Below are 26,621 nucleotides of genomic sequence, written 5' to 3'. Positions count from 1 at the left end.
TGGTCTTAGAGGTAAGTAATCTGTGGGATCAAATTRTTTTTCTTAAAAATAATTCTCAGTCTGATCACCACATTCCTCACATCAAACAAAATTTTAAAAAGTTCTGTAATTCTGACCAGCAAATAGGACTGAATGTAGTTTGAGCTGCATAACAAGTCTGGACTTTAAGTAATCTGTAATTTTTCTCCAGAGAAACTCTGAAGGTTACATAGAACTGTGGCAAATCATATGATATGCTGATGAGCAGAAAGTAGCTACCTAAGGGAAACTCAAAAATTTTAAGTTCGGTTTACTTGTGATCTAAAAGAACAAAAGAGTTCTTCAAACTTGGTGCGCACTGGTTTGACTAACTACTTATCAGTCCTTTGAAACAGTTTTTATTTCATACAATTCTTTGAAAAGCAACCTCAGCAATTTATGAAAAGGTTACTCGACCTCATCCACTCCAAAACAAACATTTAATTCATCTGTACGACTCAGGTATGGTACAGTTGCAGATTTTATTTCATACAAAGGAAATATATTTCTTGAATCTGAGAAGGATGCTCTCACTATTTGCCTATACTTCTACTTCCATATACTCCCTTAAAAAAAGGGAAGGGGAGCTATATTTGAAGATGAGAAAAGGGAGTTACCTCAATGTTTCCAGTTGCTAGATACAAAACCCCCAAGTTCGTCCAGGCAACAACATTCTAGACAGAAGACAAAGTTAAAATCGACATATTATTGCTATATTCAAAAATAACTGCACTAGGGGAAAAAAAGTTTTAAATGCCCACTTGAAACAGATGGTAGCTGCCTACAGCACTTACGATTTGCTCAGCTTGAACAGATTTGATGAACGAATGTTGAGCAAGAGCATAATTTCCAATAGCTGGAAAAGAGAGGAGAACTAGATGTAACTGAGTTTTATGAACAGCATTAGTCAAGCTGCCTTCTAATTTAGGACATTATGCAGCTAGGGGTTTCACTGAAGACTTACCACTACAGGAAGCAACTACACCAAGTGCATTCCAGTAAAGATGACTTTTGCTGTCAAGCCTCACAGCTTTTTTGAGACACTAGAAGAGAATCAAGTGTGAATTACATCAGAAGAGCAAAAATTATGATTTAATGCACTTGCTTATTCAGAGACTTAGATTTTACTGAGGACAAAGATCATGCATAAAGGCATCAAAGCTGATTTAAATTTTATAGACTATTAAAAAAAACAACAAAAAAACCCAGAAACCACACATTGGCAATACCTGTAAAGATTTCTCTAGCAGTTCACTGATCTCATTCATGTCAGTGCCCATTGCTGTTAGGTGCTCTGCTTGTCGATAATAATTTATTCCTAGATCACACCATATGTTAGGCAAAGGCATCAATTTTAAAGCTCTGCTGTAACACCTACAGAAACATGAATCAGAGAAGCATTATTCGTAGCCTTTCTACGTGAAGAATAGAAAACTGAAAAAATACACAAACCAAGTAAATGTGCATAAATACAAACAAAATCCAGACAAGAACAGAAAGTCAATGACAACTAGACAATTAAAAATGAAGCAGGAGTGAAAGCTGTCAGACAATGGAGCGGGGTTTTTTTGTTTAATTCAGACAGTCACCTTCACAGAATCTATCCTGGTCTCAAGACAGTCTGCAATGCCCACCAATTGTGAAGCCACGAACGTATAATATATCAAAACTATGTTAGGGGTAGTATGTATGTTACCAACTAAAACAAACATCACATATGCTATTTTAGTCATTCAGGTCATTCAGAAGTTAATCAAACTTCACCTAGGAAGTATGTTATTTCATACAATTGTTTGAAAAGCAACCTCTTGATAAATTGCTGAGGTTATCATGTCATGGTAGAGATTTACTAAAGCAGCTGTTTTTCTTGTCTGTCTCAACTTACACATCCAACTGCAGAAAGCTCAGAGGGAGCCACAGAAGAGGCTACAAGAATCCTATAAATATTTTCTATTGACATGAGCTTCCAGGGCCAGGAACAAGGAACTTCTGGTGTAATCTAGATCAGTATCTAGGGCTAGAATTGATGACATTTTTGTAAGAAAGCTTAGACTATTACTTTGGACTTTGATAGTCCTGGGAGAATTAGTTAGCAACTACTGCAACTTCTCCATTTAAAATGGCACAATTTGTTGAATGCCAGAGAGGACATAGCCACGTTCTGGAGATAGAAGCAAGGAGCAGAGTAGATGCTACATGACTGCTGATATACATGGTGGCAACCCTGGAAACATATCCTGAAATGAGTGGTGTAATGTGGAAGAAGTGCGAGGCCCTATCTACCCACCTCATAAATCTTCACTCAGCATGCAGGTGCCAAAAGCATGTGTTTCCTTTTGCTCCTTCTAGTCTAGGATACTTGAGACCCTAGTAATGTGCACAGCTGTTTAGAAGCACTCAAGAGTAAAGGTTATTACCTTCCTCCCAGGCTGAGCAGCTCACTTTTCTTCAGCATCTGTTTGTCTGCATTTTTACCAAGAAGGGATCCTAGAACCTGAACATTCACTTTGGCTGGTGAAACGACATGCACACTAGTACATGTATCTCCAAGCAGTTTCCAGAGGGAAGATACATCAGGACGGCACTTTGTTGCCCTGTAAATTAATGATTTTAAGCAAATGCACACAACACCTGTTCAGACATTGCAATACCCTTTCCTGAAAGAAAGTTCATCACTTTAAAGAGTGGCACAATTTCAAATTTAATTAATCAATGAGCGGTTTGATTTCTGAATTTAGTTTTCTTCCTATTTAAGTTGTAGGTTTAAAAAGCCAAAAATACCTTAAAGGATAGGGAGAAAAATAGACAGGGACCGAGACAGACAGACAGACTACAACATGCCAATGTATCTCAACTTCATTGGCACTAAGAGTCAGTTCTGAAAATTAGCTGTTATCTAGTGGCATGTCAATTAACTACACCCACTTTTGCATTTCAGAGCATCATCATATTTATTACAGACACGAGCAATTTGCAGAGGCTTTATGGACCCTCTCCTAAAAGAACAGCTACACCAAGGTTTAACTTAGGATACTAAAGTAGTTCCATCTGAAACACAAAGAAAAAGATTGCGGAAAGGATGAAACAACCTCCTCATCCACCAATTTTGGTAGGACACCACCACCACCACCCCACCCACGGTCCCAAGTATAAAGGGTRAGAGCTGAGGAGAAGTATGTGTGATTTCACACTTGTGCTATAATCAAAGGACTTGGTATCTTTAAAGAGAAGGCAGAAAAAAACAAAACTCTAACTACCATTCACTCAAGCAGCCTAAGTCTGGAATGCATCATTCAAACCATTTTCAGTAAGCACATGCTTATTCGTAGAATAGAAGCTTGGTCCATTTGATTTAAAGTTTAACTGAAAGTCCCCAAACATTAAACTCTTACTCTTCTGCCTGTCAACCCACAAACCCAGTGGGAATTAAATATTTTAATATGTAGTACTAACCTTGTAAAAAATTCAAGAGCCTGCTCTATGTAATCCACAGCCTTCCCGTCAAGATATTTATCAAGGGCTGATCTTGCCAACATGAGATAGCACTCACCAAGTCCTGAAAATAAGACCATTAAAAAAAAAAAATCCTTTATGAAAAGACACCTGCATGATACTGCTTGATAAAGGCAACAGGGTGGGAGGGCGTAAGGCCTGCTCAGTGTTGTTCTTTATGTAGAGGTTTATTCCTTGCATATACTATGCCAAAACCAAAGACCCACAGAGACTCTGCTGCTCAAGAGACTTTGCTTTTAACCTACCCTGACAAGCATGAAGTGTAGAATAATTTGAGCATTAGAACAAATATAGGTCATTATAAAAAAATCAAAGCATTTGTACTTTGGGCTTAACTAGAGCACCGATGAGAAAGTCACTTTACATAGCTAAGTCTTTGACAACTAGAAGATACAGCAACTTCCAGTTTACACTTGAGTGAAAGACATTATCAAATCATTTTCAAAGACAAAACACAAAGAGAAGAATGTCAARCTGGGCAAAATGGGAAGTCTACTTTGGAATGCCATGATTTTCACTGAGGTGATTGAAGCCAACACTATTTAATCCTATTTATGTAAGAATTTAATTCATACTGAAACAATTCCAACTATTAAAGGAACTGCATCTAATACCACAATTCCTAGCATTGCAGCCAGTAAGATACCACTTAATTTATACTTTTGCTGGCAACAGCCATCACTCCATCTTGTAGCAAGTGACCAAACACAAGTCTCATGCATTCTCAGTATTTATTTTCAAAGTTCTTAAGCTACCTTGCCCATATTGTCCTGCCTTATGCCTAAATCAACTACTAATAGCTGCAGATGCTATTTTCCTTTGTGAATTACAACACTGTGACAAACATAATTCATTCAAACTAGCTGGCATCATGTTTTGCTAGTATCTTATCTTGCCCCCATTAGTTACTTGTCTTGACTATGAAGAAGTCCCAAGATCTTGACTCTTCAGAGGTCAAGAAGCTCTGTAATCTAAATACAAAACTGATTTTGTTCCCTGTAGTTATATATTAAAAACTATAGTGCAGCAGGCACAGGAAAAACATAGCATTTACTAACACAAAATAAAGAGCTTAGAAAAGACACATTCAAGCAACATCAGTGCACTTATTCTCTCATCTACTACATGTGCAGCAGCTCCGTTCAGAGAATATCTAAACTGATCATAATGGTACCAAAAGTACACTGGTGTGTGTTTCAGAAGGTTTAAAGAAGGTCCACAGCTGATAGCAAAACAGGCAGAGTAAACATTAGACATTCTGCAAGAAGATGAAAATTGTTTTTAGACCAGAAGTAGGATCTGCAGCTAACAAATCAGAGATTATGAAAAGCGTGATGACGAGAGAAGACTTGGAATATTTAAGAAAAGAATAAATACATAGGGAGCTGGAGGGGTGGGGAGGAAAGTATCTACTTGATGGAGTGTGTTTATGTCCTCTCTAAGCACTTCATTAGAGGAAGAGCAACATCCACTGTCACCTACAGACCATAAACAAACGCATATACGTATGCACACTTCTATACAACTCCTTTGCAAACTGCTACTGCCCTCAAATGATGCCTTCCTGGTTGACAATCAATAAAGCTGCCTACCTGCAATTCTCTTCAGTTCCATCATGGAGTTTTTGCCATGTCACTTTAGTTTGGCATATTCCAARAGACAAAAATAAAAAGGAGAAGGTAGAGGGAAAACTATCAGTAGCCTTTTCAGGTGAGAAATTTCTCCTGGTGCAGTACTAACCCAACACTTTCGATTTAGTCTTACAATAATTAGCTGACATTCATCCAAAAGATGAGGCCTTTTACACAATGAAATAACACTCCATAACTAAAAAATTCACACCTGTACCAAGCAGGGTGCAGCTTCTCTATGAGAAGCAACTAAAATATAGAATTATTCAGATGGATGTACAGAGTGAGAATGACTGAAGACTAAATGGCATAGAGAATGTGAACAGAACAGTTACTCATTGGCTATTAAAATTTTATATGCTTCCAGTATTACATATTGTGAGGATCATGGTTCAACATCACTAGGAAGGAGGAGTTCCTGTTCCCCTGTTCCACCCTGCTCCCAGCTACATACTAAAGACACCTATCTATGGCCACCTCTAACACTTGTGACACTCCTCTGGATAGGTCACTGCTATTTTTAATGACTTCAAGAAACTCACAGAAGGGTCTGAATCCCCAGGGTTAAACACAAGAGGTGAGGACTGCAGAGTCAGGAGCAGCAGCAGATGAGCACAGCCCACCTTTTAGAAACTGCAGCCTGGCTCATTGCCTATTGAGTCATACACAGCTTTGACTACTTAAGCAGAACTGCAGCATCTTTAGCTAGCTTCCACTTCATATCTTCAACTCCTCTACCATCTGGCTTGGTAGTTGCACAGGAATAATCACCTTCTGTACTTATTGAAAGAGAAATAATTCCCACACATTGGGATTTAAGAGCTCTTCAGGTATCTGTAGGTTACTATGCACTAGCTTTTTTTGCAAGTGGCTCATAGTACTCTACATATCCCAAACCCAATCCTACCCTTCCACGTAGGCAAACCTCAATACATCTCAATAACCTCTTAATGAGACTGAAGCACCATACTGGGAGGAGGGAGAAAGAGTTAACACTCTCAAATTCAGATATATTACCTTTCAGTGCAGGCACATAATCTTTTGTCTTTTTTAAGATTTGTTGATAGGCAGCTATAGCATCTTCATATTTGCCTAGAATCTGTTCAATTGCTGCAGCTCTGTAAATGCTGTACACAAGCTCTGGGTTCAGCTCACTGGCCTTTGTGAAGGATTTTAGAGCTGTTGTATAGCTACCTCTGCTCAAGTAGGCCTCCCCTAGAGACTCCCAGCAGTTGGCATCCTTTGGATCAGCTCTGAGAGCTGCCTGCAAACTGAAGATTTCAAGATATAAATTCATTTTATTTAAATGTACTGCAGTTTAACAATAAAAAGAAAAATCTTTCCTTGCATTACGTATTCTCAGGACACAGAAACAGAAATGTAAAATTATATGGAGCTTTTAAATAAGGCATAGTAGCATTTTCATCTTCATAGTGCACATTATACAAGTTTAGACACTGTACCTAATTTTGGTTCATTATTCAGTGCTATAACATGCTTGTCTATGATAAGGCTGTTGCCAGGCTTGTTAGCACAGAACACTGCTATGGTGAAGAAACTACGTTGTGCTAATTCTAGAACTGGAGACAGATGCAGCTTGCTCATTTCCTATTGTTTGGTAAGGCCATCCTATAATTAGCTAATTTATTTTCAAAACCTGCTAAGATCAAAGACTATTTTACTGGCATTTATGGGAAACTGTTTAAACCAACTACTACTTCTCTTACTCAGCCACTGCTTGCGATGGCTGACCAGTTCTCAGGTAGTAAAGTCCACGATGAAGCCAGGCCCATTTTGCTGTACCAGCACTTGCTTTTTCGGTTACCTCATTCAAGATTGACAGAGCAGTGTCCTAACAAAGCACCAAAAATGCCAGGTTAGTACACATCTATACGTAAAGAACAAAGTTATTGTTTAAGAAGAATACTTCTGATCCAGCAAGTCATTAGCTTGTCTAACCTGTTAATTACTATAATGAAGAAATGTTACAGAGGCTTTTTTTTTTTTTTTTTAAAGCTGGCAGGCTGAGTGGCAGAGTAAAAAAGGAAATTATCACATCTAAAGATAACTTCTGCAAATAGACAGTAGATGCCTGCAAAGTTTTGTAGAGAAAATTTTTAACTAGAGAAGGGTACAAGTCTTTGCAGCAAGTCAGATACTCAGTCTGACTCTCCAGATGTTCCAGCAGTCTGCCAAAGCGTAGGATGCTTTCTTGCTTTGTATTATCATAAAGCTAAGAACTGTTTTTATACAATGCTATATAAGAAATTAAAAAAAAAAGTTTTGATGACTTTGTATGTTTTTTCCCCCTCCAAGGAGCAAGGGGGTGGAAGGAGAAAAGAAATGGCACAAGTCACACATGAAAAGAAAACTTACTGTCTCTTCAAGTTCTCTGCTGAAAAATTCTTCCATCTAAATCACATTTTTCATCACTACAGTGTTATGCTTTACTCCTCCACCCTTCTCCTCAGAGAGAGCAGAGCCCAGCTCTCCCCAGAGCAGGCCCAGCTATAAAAACTGCTAAGCAATGACAAAAACACCTGTYTTCAGATCCTGTTCTCAAATACAGGAGAAGCCTGAAGTGATTCCTCAAAGAGTAGGATTAACGGAAAAACAAAACGCCAGTAATCCAAGACTGTGAATGTACAATACCATGTCTCCAAGTTCCACACTCAAGTCTACAGCTGCTGTTCCCGATTCTTCAGTTCCATCTAGTTCAAAAGCCTTTTTATAGCAGCCACGAGCTCTACTTCTGTCTCCAGCAATGTCTCTGTAGTAGTTACCTAAACAGCAAAAGACACTTCCCAAGTAGCTGTCCAATTTTGCAGCCTATAAGGAATAATACAAACACAATTTAAGAGTGCATTTTGAAGGACTATAAATACAGATCCAGCGATAATTACTTGTACAGTCTCTGCTTATCAAGTTATTTAAGCTTCTCCTGTAATACACAGAATATTTAAATCTTACTTTAATATTTCTAAGATTGAGATTTAAACATCTGCAGAATCTACCAGAAACTTCACAACACAAAGCACTGTATATAAAGTATATGAAGTGCTAACAAGCTAGATGTGTTGGCAACAAGCAGTTCCTTACTATATAGCATCTTTTAAATTTTCTTCTTTAAGGTACACTTGGCAGATTAGTTTATACCGCAGAAACCCACAACTCTCAAGCAAAACAACAACTTTGACAACAACAACAAAAAAGATGCACACATAAAATGGTTTAGAATTAAAGTGTTGTTCACTTCAAATAAACTGCCCAGTGCCCTCTGTTTTTATCAAAATGGAAACAGCAGGCAATGATTTGAGATGCCAAAACCTATGACAAAGTTATGCAGTGAGTTTGCAATCTCTACATTCATGCTTTGTATACCGCATGTTCCCAATAACGATGTCAGACTACATCTTTTCTATTCACATTCTTATCTACATGCAGAGAAAGAGACACAACCAAAAACCCGAAAGATCAGGAAAAGTATATAAATTAGGGGATTTTGGCAGACTTCCTTGGATAAACTTTGAAACTTTAACATCATTCCCATCTTTTTCCCTTTCTCACTTTTGTTCAATTTGTATTTTGGCTTCCCCATTTCAAAATGCCTTCAAAGTTCTACGCTGGACATCTATAGGCCTCGACTCTACAGTCCTAGAGGAAAGAAGATCAAGAGAATAGTCACTACATTTGGCTATATCAGAGGCCAAACGATTAGGTGAACGGAGGAAAGAAGCAGGGAGACTCCAAGTAATTGCATAGCTCCCTGCAATGTCTTTTTGCACAGTTGAACTACCCGGTTTACAGGYTCTGGAGGCTTGTAAACAGTAGTAAGTGGATTGAACAAGCGGCCTCTCATTCCCAGCAGTGTATTTTCTATATTTGGATTCTGATACAGGAAAATGCTAATTCTACATGAATAGAAAGAAACTTTTACCTTCAAGAAGTGAGTGAGAGTTTTTCCTTTGTCTTTTTTTGTCTCATCACTCATGAACCAATATGTGAGCCCCAGGTACTGATGATACTCTGCAGTTTCAGCCCTTCTTTCAATAGCATTTTGAAAACTAAGTAAAAGAAACAAAGGCCAGATCAGACAAACGCTCAAAAACTGAAACCCACTAAATTCTATTCTCTCCCACGTACCTCCATTAGAGAATCAAATGCAATACCTTTTTTCTGCCTGTTCATAGTTCTTTTGGGAATAACGGATCAAACCCTCAAGAGCATGGGCCTCAGCCAGATCAGGGTGGGACAACAGAAGCTCTTGTGAAATCTGTAAAAGAATGTTATTCTTCCTAGTTATTTCTGTATGAAATTAAAAGTTCTGCTAAGCTTACAGCTTACAATACTGTACGAACCTTTGAAGCTTGATCCACTAAACCTTCATTTAGATAAGCCTGACCTCTGAAAGCTAAAAGCAATGGATCACTGCTTGCACCCACAATCTAGAAAACCAAGCAACAGACACAATCAAGTTATTCTCTCTCCAGATTAAGAAATCAAAGATGTTCAAAGCAGGCACACTGCATGACAATAAGGACGGGAGGAGGGGAAAAAAAAAAAAAAAAAGCACACCACACAAACACCCAAGAAAACCACCATATAGATTTAGATAGGAGACTCTTGAGAAGCCTTGGAAAGAATAGGATTTTTGGTGGAGAATAGGTAGCAGAGGATAGAGAGCAAGACAGAGCCGCAGAAGTCTAAACAGCGAGCAAGTACATACACTAAACCATGGAGCATAACAGGGGGAAGAATGAATAAGAGAAGCAACCTCTGCTTGAAGCTTTACCAGTCAATCTTCAAGCAATTTGCTCTTGTTTATCTAAAGCGACAAGTACACAGAGGACAGGARTAGCGTTATAACCATAATTCAAATAAAGACAAACACAAGCCACAGAACTAGCAAGAACCCAGGAACACTCAAGCAAGACAGGACAAGGTCAAAAGGGACAGCTTTAAAAATTAGAATGGCCAATAATAAAAAGTTATAGAAAAGCCTAAAAAACAGAGGACAGAGTGTTTTCTCTACCATAGCTGGTAAAGAGTTGTCTAAATGTCACAGAAAGTAAAAAGGAGGGGGAAAAAATACACAGTTTGAGTTTTTAGTGCATAAAGCTGAGAGCATGTTTTTGTAAAACAGTGTTTACATCAATGAAAATACCTGTTCAAGTGCAATAATGGCCTCTTCTGCAGCATCAGCATCAGCTATTTTAATCAGAGCCTCTGCTTTCAACTGAAGGATAAGGTTTTTCTGCTGAAGACCAGGACTCTCAAGAGGTCCAACAGTTTTGAGAGCTGTTGGCAAGAGAAAAAGTTTCATCAAATAAAAATGGAAAAGGAACAATAAAGAGGATCACTGTTCCCAATACTTTAAAAATCTTAACTTACAATTTTTAAGTCTAATGGAGCACCACTTAGAGTTAATTTTTTATTTGGGCTTTCCCCCTTATTTTACAGAAACTATTCTGTACACCCTCCACCCATGTATTTCAAAACTTCAATCAATTCTATAAAGGTGCTCTCAGACATATAAGAGAAACTGAATGTTTTCTAGCTGCCGTAGCACTGTAAATTGAACACTACATTTTTCAGATCCAAGCTCTGAGGAAAAAGCAACTTCAAGAAATAAATTGTTTTACATTTCACTGTTTAATGAAAAAATGTTACTATTAACATTGAGGATTTAACTTTGTACTCGCAACTGTAGTATTGGATATTTCTCCAATAAACAGTATAATCTTGCTCATCTCAGAGAATGAAGACATCTCTGTCGAGCTTGAGCATTCCCCAAAGGCAAGTACTTGCTGAAAAACTCCAATTAACTCTACTTTCACATAAAATGAACTTTTGTCTAACTTGGTACAGCCAATCTATCCTAGTATCCTGCCTCTAACCGCAGATGTCTAGAAACAGTGCAAGACCAAGGCAAGCATATAGTAATACTTCCCCAGAATTCTCTCAGTTTCCACCAGCTTGCAACTCTGAGTTCCTGAGGCAAAGGTATTATCTTCCCACTTAAAAATTCTTGACTGATTTTTCTATTGTGAATTTCTCCACTCACTCTTCAGACTCAAATAAACTTTCAGCATCCACAGCATCTTTTAGCAAGGCACCTCATAGCTTAACTATGCTTTGTTTTAAGAAACAAACTTCTTTTGTTTGTTCTGAGCCTGACAGCTTTTAGCTTTATTTGATACTAACTAGCTCTTGCATAGGAAAAGAAAACCCTTGACCTCTATTTATTCTACTCTATTTATTACACCATTTGTAATTTCACAGATTTCAACCTCATCTCTTCTCTAGGCTGAAAAAGGACTTTCCAGGCTATTCAGTTGTTCTGATATGAAGCAATTTCCATACCTTTGATCATCCTTGTTACCCTTCTGTTAACCTTTGCCATTATTTCTGGCATTATTTCTCATTCTCTGAGATAGTGTGGGTTGGTTTCAAAACAATCAACACATAATTCACCATGCTGTGAAAGTCCTCAGTGCAACTACATGTTGATGTTCTGTTTCACTAACCATCCCTTCCCTTGTAATTCCTAATATTTGACTTGCCTTTAAAGCTCCTGCTAATCACACAGGGGAAAAAGAAACAGTCCTAATTTTTAATACAAAATGACCTCTCTGTTTATTGCAAAGGGACATTAGGATAGCTTTATGAGACCATTTCTTCCAAAACCTACATGATTTTGCTTTTATGGCTATGGAATTTCATTAGCTATTTTAAAACCTAGTCATCTACTCCAACAACCTCCTTTTACAATTTTTTTAGTCAGCTCTAACTGCATCAGCAGCAGTCTTGGTGAACTTATTATTCAACATTCATAATGGACTAGAAAAGAGGATGAACAACACAGGTCCCGGTGAAGATGGCATGGTGATTTTTTTCTAGTGCAAAAATCGACTACTATTACTATACTTTGCCCTAGTTTTTAACTTATTTTAAAAAAGAAAAAAAACAAAAACAAAAACACACACAAAAGAACATTCAATGTTAGAACTCTACTTCTTAACCCAACGTTGTGTAGTTTCCTTAAGAGTCTTGTAAAAGCTTACCAATTATAACTTGGAAATCAAAAGTAGACTATGTCACATGTCCCTTATCCAAATGCTAGTAACTCCTTCAAGGAGTTCTAAAAAGCAACTTCACTTTACAAAAGCTATGCTGTCTATTCCCCAGAATCATTTTTCTACATTGATTCCCTAATTCTACCCTTTTAGTTTTTACTAATTTGCCCATTAAATATATTAGACCTATTAGTTTGTAGTTTCCCAGATCTTTCCTAGAACCCTTTTAAAAAGTTAGGGTCATATTAGCTACCTTCCAAATCTTTGGGTACCAAGACAATTTAACCAAAAAAATTACATACAACAGTCAGCACTTCAGCATCTTTACATTCCTTTAGGATTCCCATGCGAATATTTCGTAGTTTCCCAGTGCTTGTTTTTCCTCCTATTTGTTTTATAGCAACTTCCACCAATGCTTTAATCTCAGACAAGTCCATTGACGAGCATTTCATCTGCCCAACTTTAACATCCTATCTTTCTCTCTAGCAAGCACTTCACCTTTTGAAGGTTCCCCCTTGTTTTTAATAATTTTCCGTGTTAGGCCAGGCCTGCTTACTTTTACTTCAAGTCTTTCCTGAGAAGCTTTTCACTGTATTTGTCTCTATCAGCAAAGAGTCCACTTTGGCCAACCTTTCATTTATAACCATTAAATAATGGTTCTATTCTGATTAGATAAGCATCGCTAGATCAGAATGACTGCCCTCATTCCCAGCTAACATGGATAAAAAGTTACTCTCAGGGTAAGGTTTAACTCTTAAGATGTTGTACTCTGCAACATCTGTGTTTCACTGTATTTTACATTAATCTGATTAGAATCTTATTTTGTAAGACTAAATATAAAGTCTATTAAACCAAAAATTTATGATACTTATACCTGTGGTCCCAGGCAGTTATCGACTGTTTGGCCCAGTTGGTCAAAGACCAGCCAAAACCATGAAAACATGCAAACTTTTTAAATATGGCCCATCAGTTGGCTTTCCAGTTCTGATTAGTCAAGTATCAACTCTACCCACCAAAATTAAGCAGCACAAGGTGTTTTCAGCTGTCWTAAACAAACAAACAAAAAAACCCACAGAAGACACCAGCATGAGCAGTGACACTGCAAAAACCAATGGACTACAGGTGCTACTAACTCTGATCCATCATGCAAAGGTCACATTGATGGGATTATGTAAAGTGGTATACCCCTGCATTTGTTCTTTCAACTATCAGGCAGTTACCCTGATTGCAGGACAGGACAGCTTCTCTGTGCTTGTGCATTTTCATCTGTGCCTGTGCCAAATACCACCATGCTGCTGGACACTGGCTAGTCTTCTGCAAACCTAAGTGAAGAGTTAAACAAACAAACAAAACTGCTTAGGGCTGCAAAGATGCAGTAGGTGGTAGATGCTGTATTGTCATCAAGTGCCATCAAGAACATTATCACTGGATAATCAGAATGAGACTTACAGTTAATTTTTTGAATCTTATTTTAAAACTGTTCTTGACTTCCATGCCCCCCAAAATAAGGTAAAAGTCAAGAAAAATGTAAGCTTCTGTTATGCTTAGTTTTGCACATGCTGCATTACATCTTCAGAAAATAAAGAGGAGAAGGTGAAGAAATACACAACACTGGCTTAAGGTGCACTTTTGTTTCAAAAACAAAACAAAACACAAACTTCAGTTTGATCAGAAATTAACACTGCAAGCCTGTAGACTGCTTCATAAAGTTTTACTCAAAAACCTTAAAAAGTAGAGCAGTTTGGGAATATTAGACAAATTCCAAGTGTATCCTTAAACAGGATGAACATTCTGACACAACATCCAATAGTTTTGTAAGGCAGAGGTATTTGACTTCCGCAGAGGACTTTTTTTTTCCTCCTAGACCCCTGAATTTTTTTTCAGTTTTTGTGCAAGACATGTTATTTCAGTGTGGGTAAGCTACTGCAGCATACCCCAAAAATCCAAATTAGGGAAACAATTCAGTATTGTTCAACTTCTTCATCAATGACCTGGATGAAGGGACAGAGTGCACCCTCAGCAAGTTTGCTGATGATACCAAACTGGGAGGAGTGGCGGATACACCAGAGGGCTGTGCTGCCATTCAGAGGGGGATTCATAAAGGGAAATGCAGAGTCCTTCACCCAGGGAGGAATAACCCCATGCACCAGTACAGGCTGGGGGTTGACCTGCTGGAAAGCAGCTCTGCTGAGAAGGACCTGGGGGTCCTGGTGGACACCAAATTGACCATGAGCCAGCACTGTGCCCTTATGGCCAAGAAGGCCAATGGTATCCTGGGGTGCATCAGGAAGAGTGTTGCCAGCAGGTCGAGGGAGGTGATTCTCCCCCTCTACTCAGCCCTGGTGAGGCTGCATCTGGAGTACTGCGTCCAGTTCTGGGCTCCCCAGTACGAGAGAGACATGGCACTACTGGAGCAAGTCCAGCAGAGGGCTACTAAGATGATTAGGGGACTGGAGCATCTCTCTTATGAGGAAAGGCTGAGAGAGCTGGGCCTGTTCAGCCTGGAGAAGAGAAGGCTGAGAGGAGATCTTATCAACGTGTACAAGTATCTGAAGGGAGAGTGTCAAGAGGATGGRGCCAGACTCTTTTCAGTGGTGCCCAGCGACAGGACGTGAGGCAACGGGCACAAACTGAAATACACAAAGCTCTGTTTGAACATGAGAAAAAAGCTTTTTTACTGAGAGGGTGACAGAGCACTGGAACAGGTTGTCCAAAGAGGCTGTGGAGTCTCCCTCTTTGGAGATATTCAAAAGCCATCTAGACACAATCCTGTGCAACGTGCTCTAGGTGAACCTGCTTGAGCAGGGGGTTGAACTGGATGATCTCCAGAGGTCCCTTCCAAACTCAACTATTCCGTGATTCTGTGAATCTTATTCTATCACTTGGAAAATGGAAGCAAAATATCAGAGTCGCCTGGCTGACTCATGATTGCTTATATCCCAAATGCTTCTATTCCCAGCTTTCTCCATAAGCCGGTTTTGCCCTTGTCATGTAAGACAAAGTTGAATATTCCATGGGCCGATTGAAAGTGGGTAGTCCTGTTTTCCCACTAGTATATTAATGAGTAATTTTTGCAGAGCTTTGTCATTTCAATACAAGCAACATACATACTAATTTGTAAGTCAAGGCTTTAGCAAATCTGGCTACTGTAAAAAAAAAAAAAAGTCCTTTATTTCTTTTTAGAACGCAATACAAGTGTTCACATATTTACAGTAAACAGGTCTTAAAATGATAAGTTTATAAAGAAGTCTTTTTTTCTTTTTTTCTACAGAAATGCAGTGACTAGAGGAGTTGCATTATATTTTACTTTATAAATTCTCCATTCCTTGATGCTATTGCTATCTTCACTGCTTTGTCTAGATAGTTTCCAGTAACAGTCCGATTAAGCAAGTTTAAAGATGATAATAGTGCAATAGTGAAGTGACGGACTTCTGAAGTTATACCTAAAGCCATATTTAACAAACATCTAAATCCTAAACCAGTCACAGAGCTGAGTATTCTTTTACAAGCTAGTGGGTCTTTTTGCTACTTGCAACAGAACTGGCAGGTACTTTAAGTATAAAATCCCACAAATATCCACCATAACCCAGCTGCTGGTCAAGCTGGAGTATCTATACTTCATATTATATATTTACCTTCAGTAAGGCTCTCAACAGCCTCTTCATATTTCCTTTCCTGGAGGCATTTTATACCTGAACCAATAATGCCTGGACCACTACTTGAGTCCATCTCCAAAAGCCTAGAAAAACAGTGCAGGGCCTCTTCAGTGAAAGTACCTAGTTTCAGGAAGAGAAACATTTTGTAGAGCTGTAGATTTAAAAAAACAAAGCAGCAGCAGCAGCAGCARCAACAACAACAAAAAAACAACCCCCAAACCAAAAACCTGCAACAACATACCTTACCTACATAAATAAATGTTCTTAAAAGTGGTACTTCTCATTTGAGCTCAAGGTAATGAGCTTTTAAAATTTATTAAGTTCTTTTCCAAAGGTACTATATACCTAGCAAAAAAAAAAAAAAAAAAAAAAAAGTGGCAGTAACCTAGGTACTCATTACCTCCAAAAACTAAAACTGCCAGTCCAAAACCTGAATTTTATCCACTCATGTTAAATTACTACACAAATACTTCCTTTATTAATAGAAACTACTTCCTTGATATAGGATCCTTAGGCTTTTCACCTAAGTCCAGTTGAATGCTCCAAAACACTCTGCCACAAATAAATGGAAATAACTTCATTCCAGAGTAGGTGTTGCCCACCTAGCAAATCACTTTGATGAGCCTGCTGAAACAGTCTTACTGTGAAACCACTAATTTAATGTTTTGGCTTAACTGTAACTGATTCCACTAACTATTTTACACTTATGTTCAACTGTAGATCTAGTAGTCCTTGTTCAAAGCAACTGCTAGGACTTGCAGCAACAGACTTTGAACTACTGTTAAAAAAAAAAATTATGGACTCATTTGACAAATGTTGCCTCTGATTTGCATTTTGTAAAGGGGACTAATACTGTGAGCCCACAAGTTTAGGGCACGAAGTACTATGACAGGGCTGGAATGACTCAGATATAAACAAACAGCCTTACTAAAACTTAAGCATCATCCTCCCACCCCAAGATGACTGCAGGATGGTGAGAAGTTGTCAGAGTGTTGGTAATAGACAAAACGTGCCAACCAGATCCTCCTCCCCCTTGGCAACTAGGGTCTCTGCCTGTCTCTCCTCCATCTGTAAAGCATCCTCATGTGGAAATGCAAGTGCAGACTTCATTTGTCAAGTTATGACTACATATTTTTGCATAAACAAAGTTTAGAATTCTGATAAATTTAGACACCAAGACCAAAGATCTTTTTTTCAAGCATAATTATCTGCAGTTGCCCGAGCTCTGTAATACAGTTCTTGGCACTGAGAAATAATTACATCCTACCAAAAAGACTTAGGCTCATGTTTGTAATTCTAGAGGGAAAAAACCTCAACTCTCAGGTGCTTACTAAGCAGAATTGGTAGAAGGGAAAGACTTGTATGTTACCATAACAACCAAACTTCAGTCCAAGATGGAAACTCAGCAATTTTACGCCTAATGTGATTCATAACAGTACATATTGCACACAGCAGCAAGCTGTATCTTTTTCAGTGGAGAGAGTCAACTGTAAGGGATCTCAAAAGAGATGAATAACAAAGGGCTTAAAAATTATCCCTTTTAAGGACGGAGGGGGGGGTCTCTTTTTTCAGATGTGTTTAAAACAATCAATGTGTTCCGTGCAACTTTTCTGTGAGGTGCACAAGCATTTCTTGCAAAAGTAGGATGCTGCTTGTTTTCATCCCTTTAAATGAAATGAAAAATTCTCTTGTTGTTTTATGTTGCTACATTCTTCCACAAGCCTAACTTTAAAAGCAAAGGCAGCATTCTGCTATCCAAGCAGAAAAAGTTATTTCTCTTTATATAAAAAAAAAAGAGGGTTTTTTTGCTGATTTATTTTTCTCAGTTAAAATATGTTTTAGGGTAGCCAACTTCAATTTCTGATGCCTTAAACAATCAAAGAAAAAAAATGAATTAGTAGCTACCTTTGAAAACGTGGAGGAAGTGTACAACATTAATGCCATGTTGTTCAGGAAACTCCTGAAAAAAGTAACTGCATATTCTTTCAGATCCCTGCAATACTGAAGAAACTATGCTATTTTTTCCTCGAAGATTCTTCTTCTCTACTTAGAACAAACATCTAAACAGATTTGTTCATTCCCTATTCACCAGATACTCTTGTGAAGAAAGTTTTGTGAATGTTTCTTTTTTAGATGACAGGGATTTTCTGGGTCAAGAATAACCTGAACGCAGCCCTTCCTCATCCCTAAAGCAGGGATTAATGGTCTCCATGTTCTCTTCAAAGCTTCGGAAGCTAATCTTCATTTATCTGGAGAGGCTGCTTTTGAGTTTTGTAAGGCATTGGTCCTTTGTGACTTCAAACATTACCAGAATTGGACTTAACTGAGTACACATGTTTACTTATTTAGAGTCACCATTAAGTTAGAGACAAGAAATAGCAAAGCTATAGAAAGCTAAAGAAGTAGCAAAACACTTTTCACTTCCAGACAGGTAGAAATATAGCACAAAAAAAATAAACAACATACTTGCATGGGGCCCCGAAAGGTAAAACCTTATAAGAAGATGGTCACAAAAGTAACTATAAAAAGAGGTATTTTAAGCCCAAAAATATCTAAAACCATCCTACTCACCTGACTGAATAAAGTGCAAGCAAAGTACTTCTAAAGGATAACTCAGAGTAGGATATAAAGCCATCATATCATCACAGGTCTTCTTCAACCTAAGTGTTTCATGAGGAAACTTGAAAGGAAAAAAAAAATTTTGGTATGTGAATTATCACATGTGGAATATTATGTCTGTCCACTGAAGAAAATAGATTAAAGAAATCTTACTTTTGACAAACACTGAATAAAATCTTTGCAAAGATTTTGGTGCTCTTCACTGGGAACACTGTCAGAAGAGTTCACTGCATGTTCAAACGCAGTCAAAAGCTGAAATAAGAAATAATTAGGAGCTCAACAAGCAATAAATCTAAGAACATGTATTCTTCACAGTCAAGTGCATATTTCAACATTGGTATCTGGATCCTACTCATGAAGCTTATACTCATACTGTGAACAGAGAGAGCTACAAAACAATCAAGCTTTATGCTGAAGTAGTACTCAAATAGGATCTAAAGCACATTTGTCTACCATTACCAGATGAAACAGTAATATACTGTTTCATAGCACAAGATAGTACAAGGAAAGCAAAAATTTGTAGGAAGCTAGATTCTTCCTTGCACCTAACTCTACATCCAAAAGAGGATTTGGTACCACAGAACCTAAGTTATTGCCTATGCTTTGCTGTCAGCCTTCCCCACACTGCCCTGAAGAAATCTAGTCTTTTATTTAATGACCTCCCTACATACATGGAAAACCATAAGCTCCATGGAATGGGAGCAATAAAGCAAGCATGCCAAGCAAGAAGTTGCCCACAACTTGTTAAAAGTGAAATACTGAATAGGAAGTTGTCTTCAATCCCACATCTTTCCAGGTTCAGGTGTCTTATTCTGAGCTGCAGAAAAGCAAACTAGAGATTAGCAGGTGAAACCCATTCCTGAAGATTTATATAACTTTTTCCAAAATTCCTTTCTTTTTTTCCTTTTTAAAATCAAAAACAAGAGCAATGCTGCAAGCAGCACCTCTTTTCTATAAGAACTCATAACTTAGAGCACTTGCCACCTCAGAAGGTACAAGATCCAGATTAAATGTCCTCTGTCTGAAATTAATTCAATTTATATCTTCTACCTTTCTGGAGCATGGCTACAAATCAAATCGGAGAAGAGAAATCTCCACCCTTTCTGTTGAAGCAGGTTTGTTTTGAAAAAACAGATAAATAAAACAAAATTAACTTCACCTACAAGATCAGTAATTTATGATCCTTCTGTTTGCTCCAATTAGTTTTGACATTCTCCTAAGAAGGGGGAACTTACAATCTAGAGAATAGAATTTAAACTCAAAGATTGCCTGTCTGGATAAGTACTTTAATCCTTAACCCCTTTGAGCTCCTTACAGAAAAATTCCCAATGAGGTAGGAAGAAATGGAAAACCAGTGCAAAACTACCTCCTCAACCTATGTGCGCAGTAGAGACTTATTGTTTTGAAGGATACCGACATTCTAGACTCTAACAGAGCTTATGAATATGCTAGGAGCTGTTCTGTTCAGCCATGATAACACAGTGATGTTTCTGGAAACGTGCAGAAGCAGAGTGATGTATCACTGTGTTACAGTGTAAACCTGGGCTTCTACACAATTTAGCTGGCAGTTAACAACGGAGCTCCAGAACAATCATTTGGATTTAGGTGCCTTATTTCACCTAAGGTCTATTTCAGGGACCTGCACCCTTACTGTTTCTGTTTCCCAATGGCTCAGAATCCAGAAGGTAAAAAATCTCTACATTTTCTTGAGGAGCTTAGTATCACTGAAAGTTAATGACAAACACAGTCATAAGACTTGTATGTTTTTAAAGGCTTCGTATAAAGTATGGCTGCACTCTGTATGTACATATCTAGATGARTAGGAGTGATAAATATTACCAACTGCTCGGTCTCATTATCCTGATTTTGTGTACTCTCTGCCAGTAACTGGATCATCTTCTTCCAAAGTTGATGAAGTTCTGCATTATCTGCACCTCCCTCCTGTTTTATTTGTATAAGTTTGTGCCATGCTCGAGCCACCTGTCAACAGGACACAAATGAATCATGCCGTAACTCTTTCAAAAAGATTAGAGGTCTGATATGAGCTTTCCAATTACTGTCAACTCTAAGCAATGAGTTTCAGCTTTCCAGATTAAGAGGTCAAACAGTACCAACAGTGTTTGGCAAATAGGATTAACAAGTTACTGATATACATTATTTTGAATAGTCAACAGATATCATAGGTTTAAATACTACTATATTACTAACATACTTCAATTTCTGCACTTACATTTGCATATATACCATTTTGCAATGCAATATACCATTGCAAAGAAACTCTTGCACCATTTCTTGAAAAATTTAAATGAAAACAGAGCAATCATAGACAAAATAGAGCAATTCATACACAAAAAACAGAAGAATTAAAGATATTCTGACCTGCTTCTTGAAGAACCAGAAAGCCTAGTGCCAGTCAGAGTAGTTAAGGAACAACTGGCAAAAAAATGGGTGTTTTCTATAAAAGGCTGAGAGATAGTTACACAGAGGCTGTAGAAGGGGAAGTGAACACCGGATGGTAACACAAGATGAGTACACCAATAGCTTAAATTTGCCTATATTACAGAAAGCTTTATGTTAAATAGTAACAGAATACCTTGAAAGAAGCTGTGGGTGCTGCTGAAGTTCCTCCTATGGTATCTGTCATATAGACAGGTGGGAAACATGTTGTAAACAGCAACAAATGAGTGAACTAGTAGACCCTGACTAGGAGAAATAGAGGAAGGAGCTTGCTTTCACCCTAGAGCAGGCATCAGGGTGATGTTTTGAGTAAACGATCAGGATTTACCCACTTTTTGATTAGAACAACAATAGGTCTGAAAACACTGCATGGGGTTCTTTGAGTGCTCAAAGATGTCTGCCTTCCAAGATACAGCAAGTAAGGGAGGCAACACCAATAATACAAATTCTTACTCTGGTTTTTGGAAGAAACAAACAATGAAAATAGACCTAGACAGTCCTTTAAACTCTGGAGAGGAGAAAAGGAAAGAAAAGAAAAAAGCCTTCCCAGATCTACAACACTAAGAACAGAAACAGAAAAACAGCAGTAACACATGCTGAAATTTCAGTGTGGAAACATCAACAAGACTGAGAAAGAGAAAGCAGGACCATGAAGCCTAACTTGTGGATTAGCGAGGTATATGAATGGAGTCTACCTGCTTATGCTAAATTACTAACACTGACTAGTTTTAGCAATTGGTGGACAAAAAAAGCCTTTGGAGCTAACAAATAGTCTTGAGACTGTTAATACAAGACTCAAAAATTCTCATTTTCCATTGTTGAAGGAAAGGTCAGAGGGGGAAGATGGTACAATGCAAGAGCATACACTGCCTTGTAAGAAAGCAAACTTTTGTAAGAATAAAGAAAGAGGAAACAGCATAACTGCATGAATAAGTATCCTGTATTACTACAGGTACCGTAGGCAAAGTTAGTGTTGAGCTTTATAACCATTTAACAGCTCCACCTAGTGGTAAGCTGACAAGGGCCGCTTATTTCAGCGCTAGTCATGCTGACATGRACTTTGGGGGTGCTAGGTGGGCTGATGCCCTGCGACCAGCTTTGCATCTCCTTCTCACTGTGTATAGAATCCCAGAGCTAAGCCACATGCAATCGAGTTTAGGTTGCTGATAAATTCTATCTCACACTATGGCAATATCAGGGACAGTCTAGGAAGGGACAAAGAGCTAATGAGGTATCTGGAGCTGGCTAAACTAGACAAAAGATACCCAGCTCGCATATAAATGTGCATTTCGGATCACGTTTGTGTTGACTTCCAGAAATAAAACAGGGGAATGAAGTTGCACCCTTTTCTTCAGTAACACTAACATCCTTTGTCAAGTTTTGTCAGTTTAATGGATTGTCTCCAAGTCTGGTAAGCAGTGGAAAAGAAAGGCACATTGTTTAAAACAGTTATGCCCAGTTGTGGTCCACAAGGAGACCATAAGTAGTCTGGGGTCTGGAAAACTTAAACTTGAAATTCCTAGATGAACAGCAATTGATTCTTACAAGAAATATCCTTTTGATCAGTAAAGAGAAAGTAAATGAGTTACCTACCTCTAAATATTTCTTTTCTTGACGATACAGCTCCACAAGCTTGTTACATACATCACACCATTTCTGCTTGTCACCCCTAGAAAGGAGAAAGAAAATCCCACACAAATAAGCTAAGTTTTCCAAGAAATAGTGAAATATCTTTCAAAATCTGTCAAATAATAAGTTTTTAAATAAGTTAAGTTTGCCAAGCAAATCTTTACAACAAATACCATAGATTACCCTAAAAATTTTGCTTATTGATACTTTAACTGAATAGAAATGACTTCAAGGGATTATATAGTTCTTTCTGAGTAATTTTCAAATTACGGGGAAAAAAACCACCAACATAATAGTTCAGTCAGCTATAGGCTCTAGTGACAGTTGATGAGAGTTAACTGTGTTTAGAATCTTATCTATATGAACTAGATGACTTATGTTCTGTGATTCTAAAGCCAGAGAAAAATAAGCCTACTTATTAATGATAATAATGCAGACTATGAACTATTTAACTATAGTAAGTACTTCAAGGCAGCGAGTTAAGACAATGGACATCAGATAACATAAGAATTTTCTAAACTACTAACATAAAGTACAGTTATTGCAAAAGTTTTTTCCTTATTAAAAGGGACAGGAATAAGAAATATTTCTACTCCAACTTTACACTACAGAACACCCGAGTAGCCAACTTTTACACTTTGATATGACAGGGCTTTAAAAGAAAAAAAAAAGAAATTGACAGACTATCCTGTGCATCAACTATGGCATGCACTGGACTTTTTTTTAAAGGAACTAGAAATCTTAGGTTGAATTGCGGTATTTGATTATTCTTTACCTTTCATAGAGTTCCAAGAGCTTTTGGTAAACATCTGCTAAGTCTCCCTTGACATCTGCTTGGTTGGATTTCTCATATAAATTTGCTAAACCCTTTAAAATAAAACAGATTCGATTTTTCGAAAACAAGTAACCTTTGATGTTTGCAATTGTAAGTTACATTTATATTGCAAGTTCTGCCTACAAAAAAGGATTCCACTGCCTTCAGCGGGGTCAACTACCAATGCACAATCTCTGAACAAAATCTGTGTTGGTACTTTCTGTACAGCCTTCTGAATCTACTTATTTTAAATGAAAAGCTCACCTCACTTTCTTAACTGATACTGACAACTATTGGAAACTTGTAAATATTACATAATCTTGTTTGCATACCAGAAAAAACATAGTAACAAAGCACACTAAGTCATAGGGCAGATGCTCTATATTCAAGGACTACACAGCCTTGTAGAGTAACAAAGACAGACAGAGTCTGTTTGCTAAACAGCTCATGAATTTTCAGTATTCCTTGAAATCAGGCACCAAGAGTTGTAATTAAAAATGCTTTATACTGAAAAATACAAGAAACCTTACTACATTAGAAAACATTGGATTTTGGTATCTGATAAAGAGATACTCAACATTAGGCTTCACAAGTCTCCAAATAACAAATAACCATGTAATGTTACAGGATGTCATGTACACACCACCCAACGCATGGCTATTCCAGATGTATATTATTGTTCTCTATCATACTGAAAGTCAATAACACAATTCATTCCATACTAGAGGCTGGAAAAATAAGTTATTRAATAAAAGATTTTCTTTCCTACGGGAGAAGCGCTGTCAAGTGTTTCCTGAGCCATGAGCATCGCAATTCAGACTGCTTCTAAGCATCGACAAACTTATTATAAGTGTTTTAATTCTTGTGCTTCCTAGCATGTTTCACTGTTGTCTCTTCTACCCAGGAGGTACAGCTTAGGTCTACTAGAGCTAAAGATTGCCCTGTTACACACATGCAACTACCTTTGGCTTTACCATGGACACACAGCTAATCAGAACTTCAACTACTGTGAAGCTTCACTAGAACTAGAAAAACTTACAGGCCCTGAAGAAAAGATGATGCAAATCTTAACTCTGTTTTGTTCCCACATTTAGCTCCATAGTAACACTTTTCATGGAAAGAATAAAGCGGATCAGAATATAAACGTACCTGCCATGCCAATAACTGGTTTGGTTCCAGTTCAGCAGCCTTCTTATATGCTCCTTTGGCCTGATCAGGCTGCTCTAACTCAGCAGCCGCCAGGCCAATAAATACCCAAGCATTGTAGTTATTCTTCTCTTGCTTCAAGACTGTCTAGAAATATGCAATTTTAAATAAAACTAATGAATAAAATGCATCTTACAGATTTATGTACTGAATTTTATAACTAAAGTTTTGTGAATTCTTCTGTATGGAAACATCAGAAGTTATTAACTTTAGCCTTTTGCTAAAAATGTAATAACTTTAGCTTTCTTATGCCAGCAAATGGTCATATTTGAACTGTTCTGCTAGTAACTGTATCCATAACTCAGCAATTAAAGCATTCTTGTTGAGGTCTTGATTAGAAATAGCTTTTCATCACCATCGCCATAGACTTAATATCCTCTGTTCCACATGCAAGCAAATGCAAAAGGGGAGAGGAATAGAGTTTACTTGAAGGCAAGTAAAGTGCGCAACCAGTTGAGTTAAAACTATGTCAACAAGACATAACTACATTGACAAAATTATGTCAACAAGCTGCTCAACACTTTCTGCATTACTGCACAATTGTAGAGGGAAAGGAACAGCAAACACATACAAGCGCAAAAATAATTATTTTCCAAGCAAAGAATTAATTACCTTGCAATGTTTTAAGGCTTCTTTATATTCTTTATTTCTTATTGCATCTCTAGCACTCTTTAGTGCTGCTTTCACTTCCTTATTTGACATTGTGGCTGCTAAGTAGAAAGAACACACAATCAGCTCTTGTAGAAAAAACATACTGTACTCAAAGCATCATTTATATCCTACTGCAATCATATAAGAAAAAAGCACTCTAAGGCAAGATTCTTGCTGCAGTTATAGGTAGCACATCTGCACAAACACAGAAGTATAGTGCAACAGGCCAAAACACATACTGTGTGATCACTTCACTTGAAATTCCTGAAACAAGTAATACGGTTAAAATGCGTTACTTATGCTTAGATCCAGCATAGGATTATGTTAATATTCCAAATAGTTAAAAGATACAAGCTAGTTATCCCAGAATAAGATTTTGGTTCAAGTTTAAGACAAATTTAAATAGGATGAGAGATGTTAGATGAGTCACCTTRGACTCAAAAAACCCAAGCATACGAAAGACACTGTGTACTGGCAAGAATTCCTAAACAGTGATCTGTGGTTAAGACACATATTGCACCGGGCCTGTGCTCAAGGGCTTCCTGAGAAGTGTGTGCGCAGGGGGTGTTCTTGCATGCTGTCTACAGCAGTATCACAGTCTGCCTGCCATTTATATTCAGATGTGGGCCACAGCTATCCTCTCCCTTCACACATGTTTATGACAGATCCCGCTTCTGACCACTGATGCGCAGTGATTTAAGGGGCAGGGGGAAGCACTTAAGGACAACTCTAAGAAGCATTCATGTTTACAAAGTCTGCTATATTCATACACTATTTTGATGCACATGCTACGTAGCCTAAAATGAACTTTAGAAACTATATAAATACCATAATCACAACTGTATAAATAGGATGAGGCTGAGATTGTGGCTGGTGCAGGCACTGCTGAGACTGAATAAGTGACAAGCTACAGAACAAAAAGCTTTTAAAAGATGAAAAAAAAAATATAAGGAGTGGATCAAGAGCTTAGCATGAAATTAAGGGGAAAAAGACAAGGGAAGGTAACTGATTTTAAAGATTCTTTTACAACCTAAGGGGGAAAAAAAAAAGCGTGAAACTTACACTGCTCAGCAGCTCCTGAAGATAAAGCTGGTCTGCCCAGAGGGAAGAGGCCCCTCGAATATCACAAACACAAAAAACCACAGAAACTTTCAAGCCTGAACTCCATTTTCACCTACAGAGAAGACGAGAAGCCACGTAAAGGCGCAGACGGGCACTTCAAGAGCCTCACGGCAGCAGGCTGCGAGCCCGGCAGGGCAGAAGCTCCGCACCGGCGCCTCCCGCCACGGCGCTCGGGGTGCCAGCCCCGCCAGCGGGCACGGGGGCGTCCGGGGCCGCGGCGGCACCGCGC

General features: G+C 38.1%; 1 protein-coding gene across 7 annotated transcripts in view; it reads right to left on the bottom strand.

Moving 5' to 3' along the window:
• Window positions 1-26,621, bottom strand: part of TTC37 (tetratricopeptide repeat domain 37) — a 52,913-nt gene that overhangs the window by 25,362 nt on the left and 930 nt on the right. For 4 of the 7 annotated variants that reach the window (XM_026083491.1, XM_026083496.1, XM_026083494.1 and 1 more), the window contains exons 2-24: window positions 26,333-26,444; window positions 25,232-25,329; window positions 24,563-24,706; window positions 23,375-23,466; window positions 22,564-22,639; window positions 20,353-20,493; window positions 18,667-18,765; window positions 18,466-18,574; window positions 15,874-16,014; window positions 13,459-13,560; window positions 10,327-10,460; window positions 9,521-9,607; window positions 9,332-9,435; window positions 9,100-9,226; window positions 7,815-7,991; window positions 6,890-7,014; window positions 6,180-6,433; window positions 3,472-3,574; window positions 2,436-2,612; window positions 1,248-1,392; window positions 983-1,061; window positions 813-874; window positions 636-692 (exon numbers count right to left, since the gene is read on the bottom strand). In XM_026083491.1, the coding sequence (XP_025939276.1) occupies window positions 636-692; window positions 813-874; window positions 983-1,061; window positions 1,248-1,392; window positions 2,436-2,612; window positions 3,472-3,574; window positions 6,180-6,433; window positions 6,890-7,014; window positions 7,815-7,991; window positions 9,100-9,226; window positions 9,332-9,435; window positions 9,521-9,607; window positions 10,327-10,460; window positions 13,459-13,560; window positions 15,874-16,014; window positions 18,466-18,574; window positions 18,667-18,765; window positions 20,353-20,493; window positions 22,564-22,639; window positions 23,375-23,466; window positions 24,563-24,706; window positions 25,232-25,321 (2,625 nt within the window). In that variant the 5' untranslated portion in view covers window positions 25,322-25,329; window positions 26,333-26,444. Of the gene's footprint in view, window positions 1-635; window positions 693-812; window positions 875-982; window positions 1,062-1,247; window positions 1,393-2,435; window positions 2,613-3,471; window positions 3,575-6,179; window positions 6,434-6,889; window positions 7,015-7,814; window positions 7,992-9,099; window positions 9,227-9,331; window positions 9,436-9,520; window positions 9,608-10,326; window positions 10,461-13,458; window positions 13,561-15,873; window positions 16,015-18,465; window positions 18,575-18,666; window positions 18,766-19,184; window positions 19,261-20,352; window positions 20,494-22,563; window positions 22,640-23,374; window positions 23,467-24,562; window positions 24,707-25,231; window positions 25,330-26,332; window positions 26,445-26,621 lie in introns of those variants that run through there. The other 3 variants (XM_026083492.1, XM_026083495.1, XM_026083497.1) reach the window with 3 other exon arrangements.

The sequence above is a fragment of the Apteryx rowi genome, unplaced genomic scaffold (assembly GCF_003343035.1).
Source record: "Apteryx rowi isolate R43461 unplaced genomic scaffold, aptRow1 scaffold_603, whole genome shotgun sequence".
Taxonomy (NCBI): Eukaryota; Metazoa; Chordata; class Aves; order Apterygiformes; family Apterygidae; genus Apteryx; species Apteryx rowi.
Note: the sequence above shows the minus strand (reverse complement) of the source record. Positions and strands in the feature narration are given on the sequence as shown.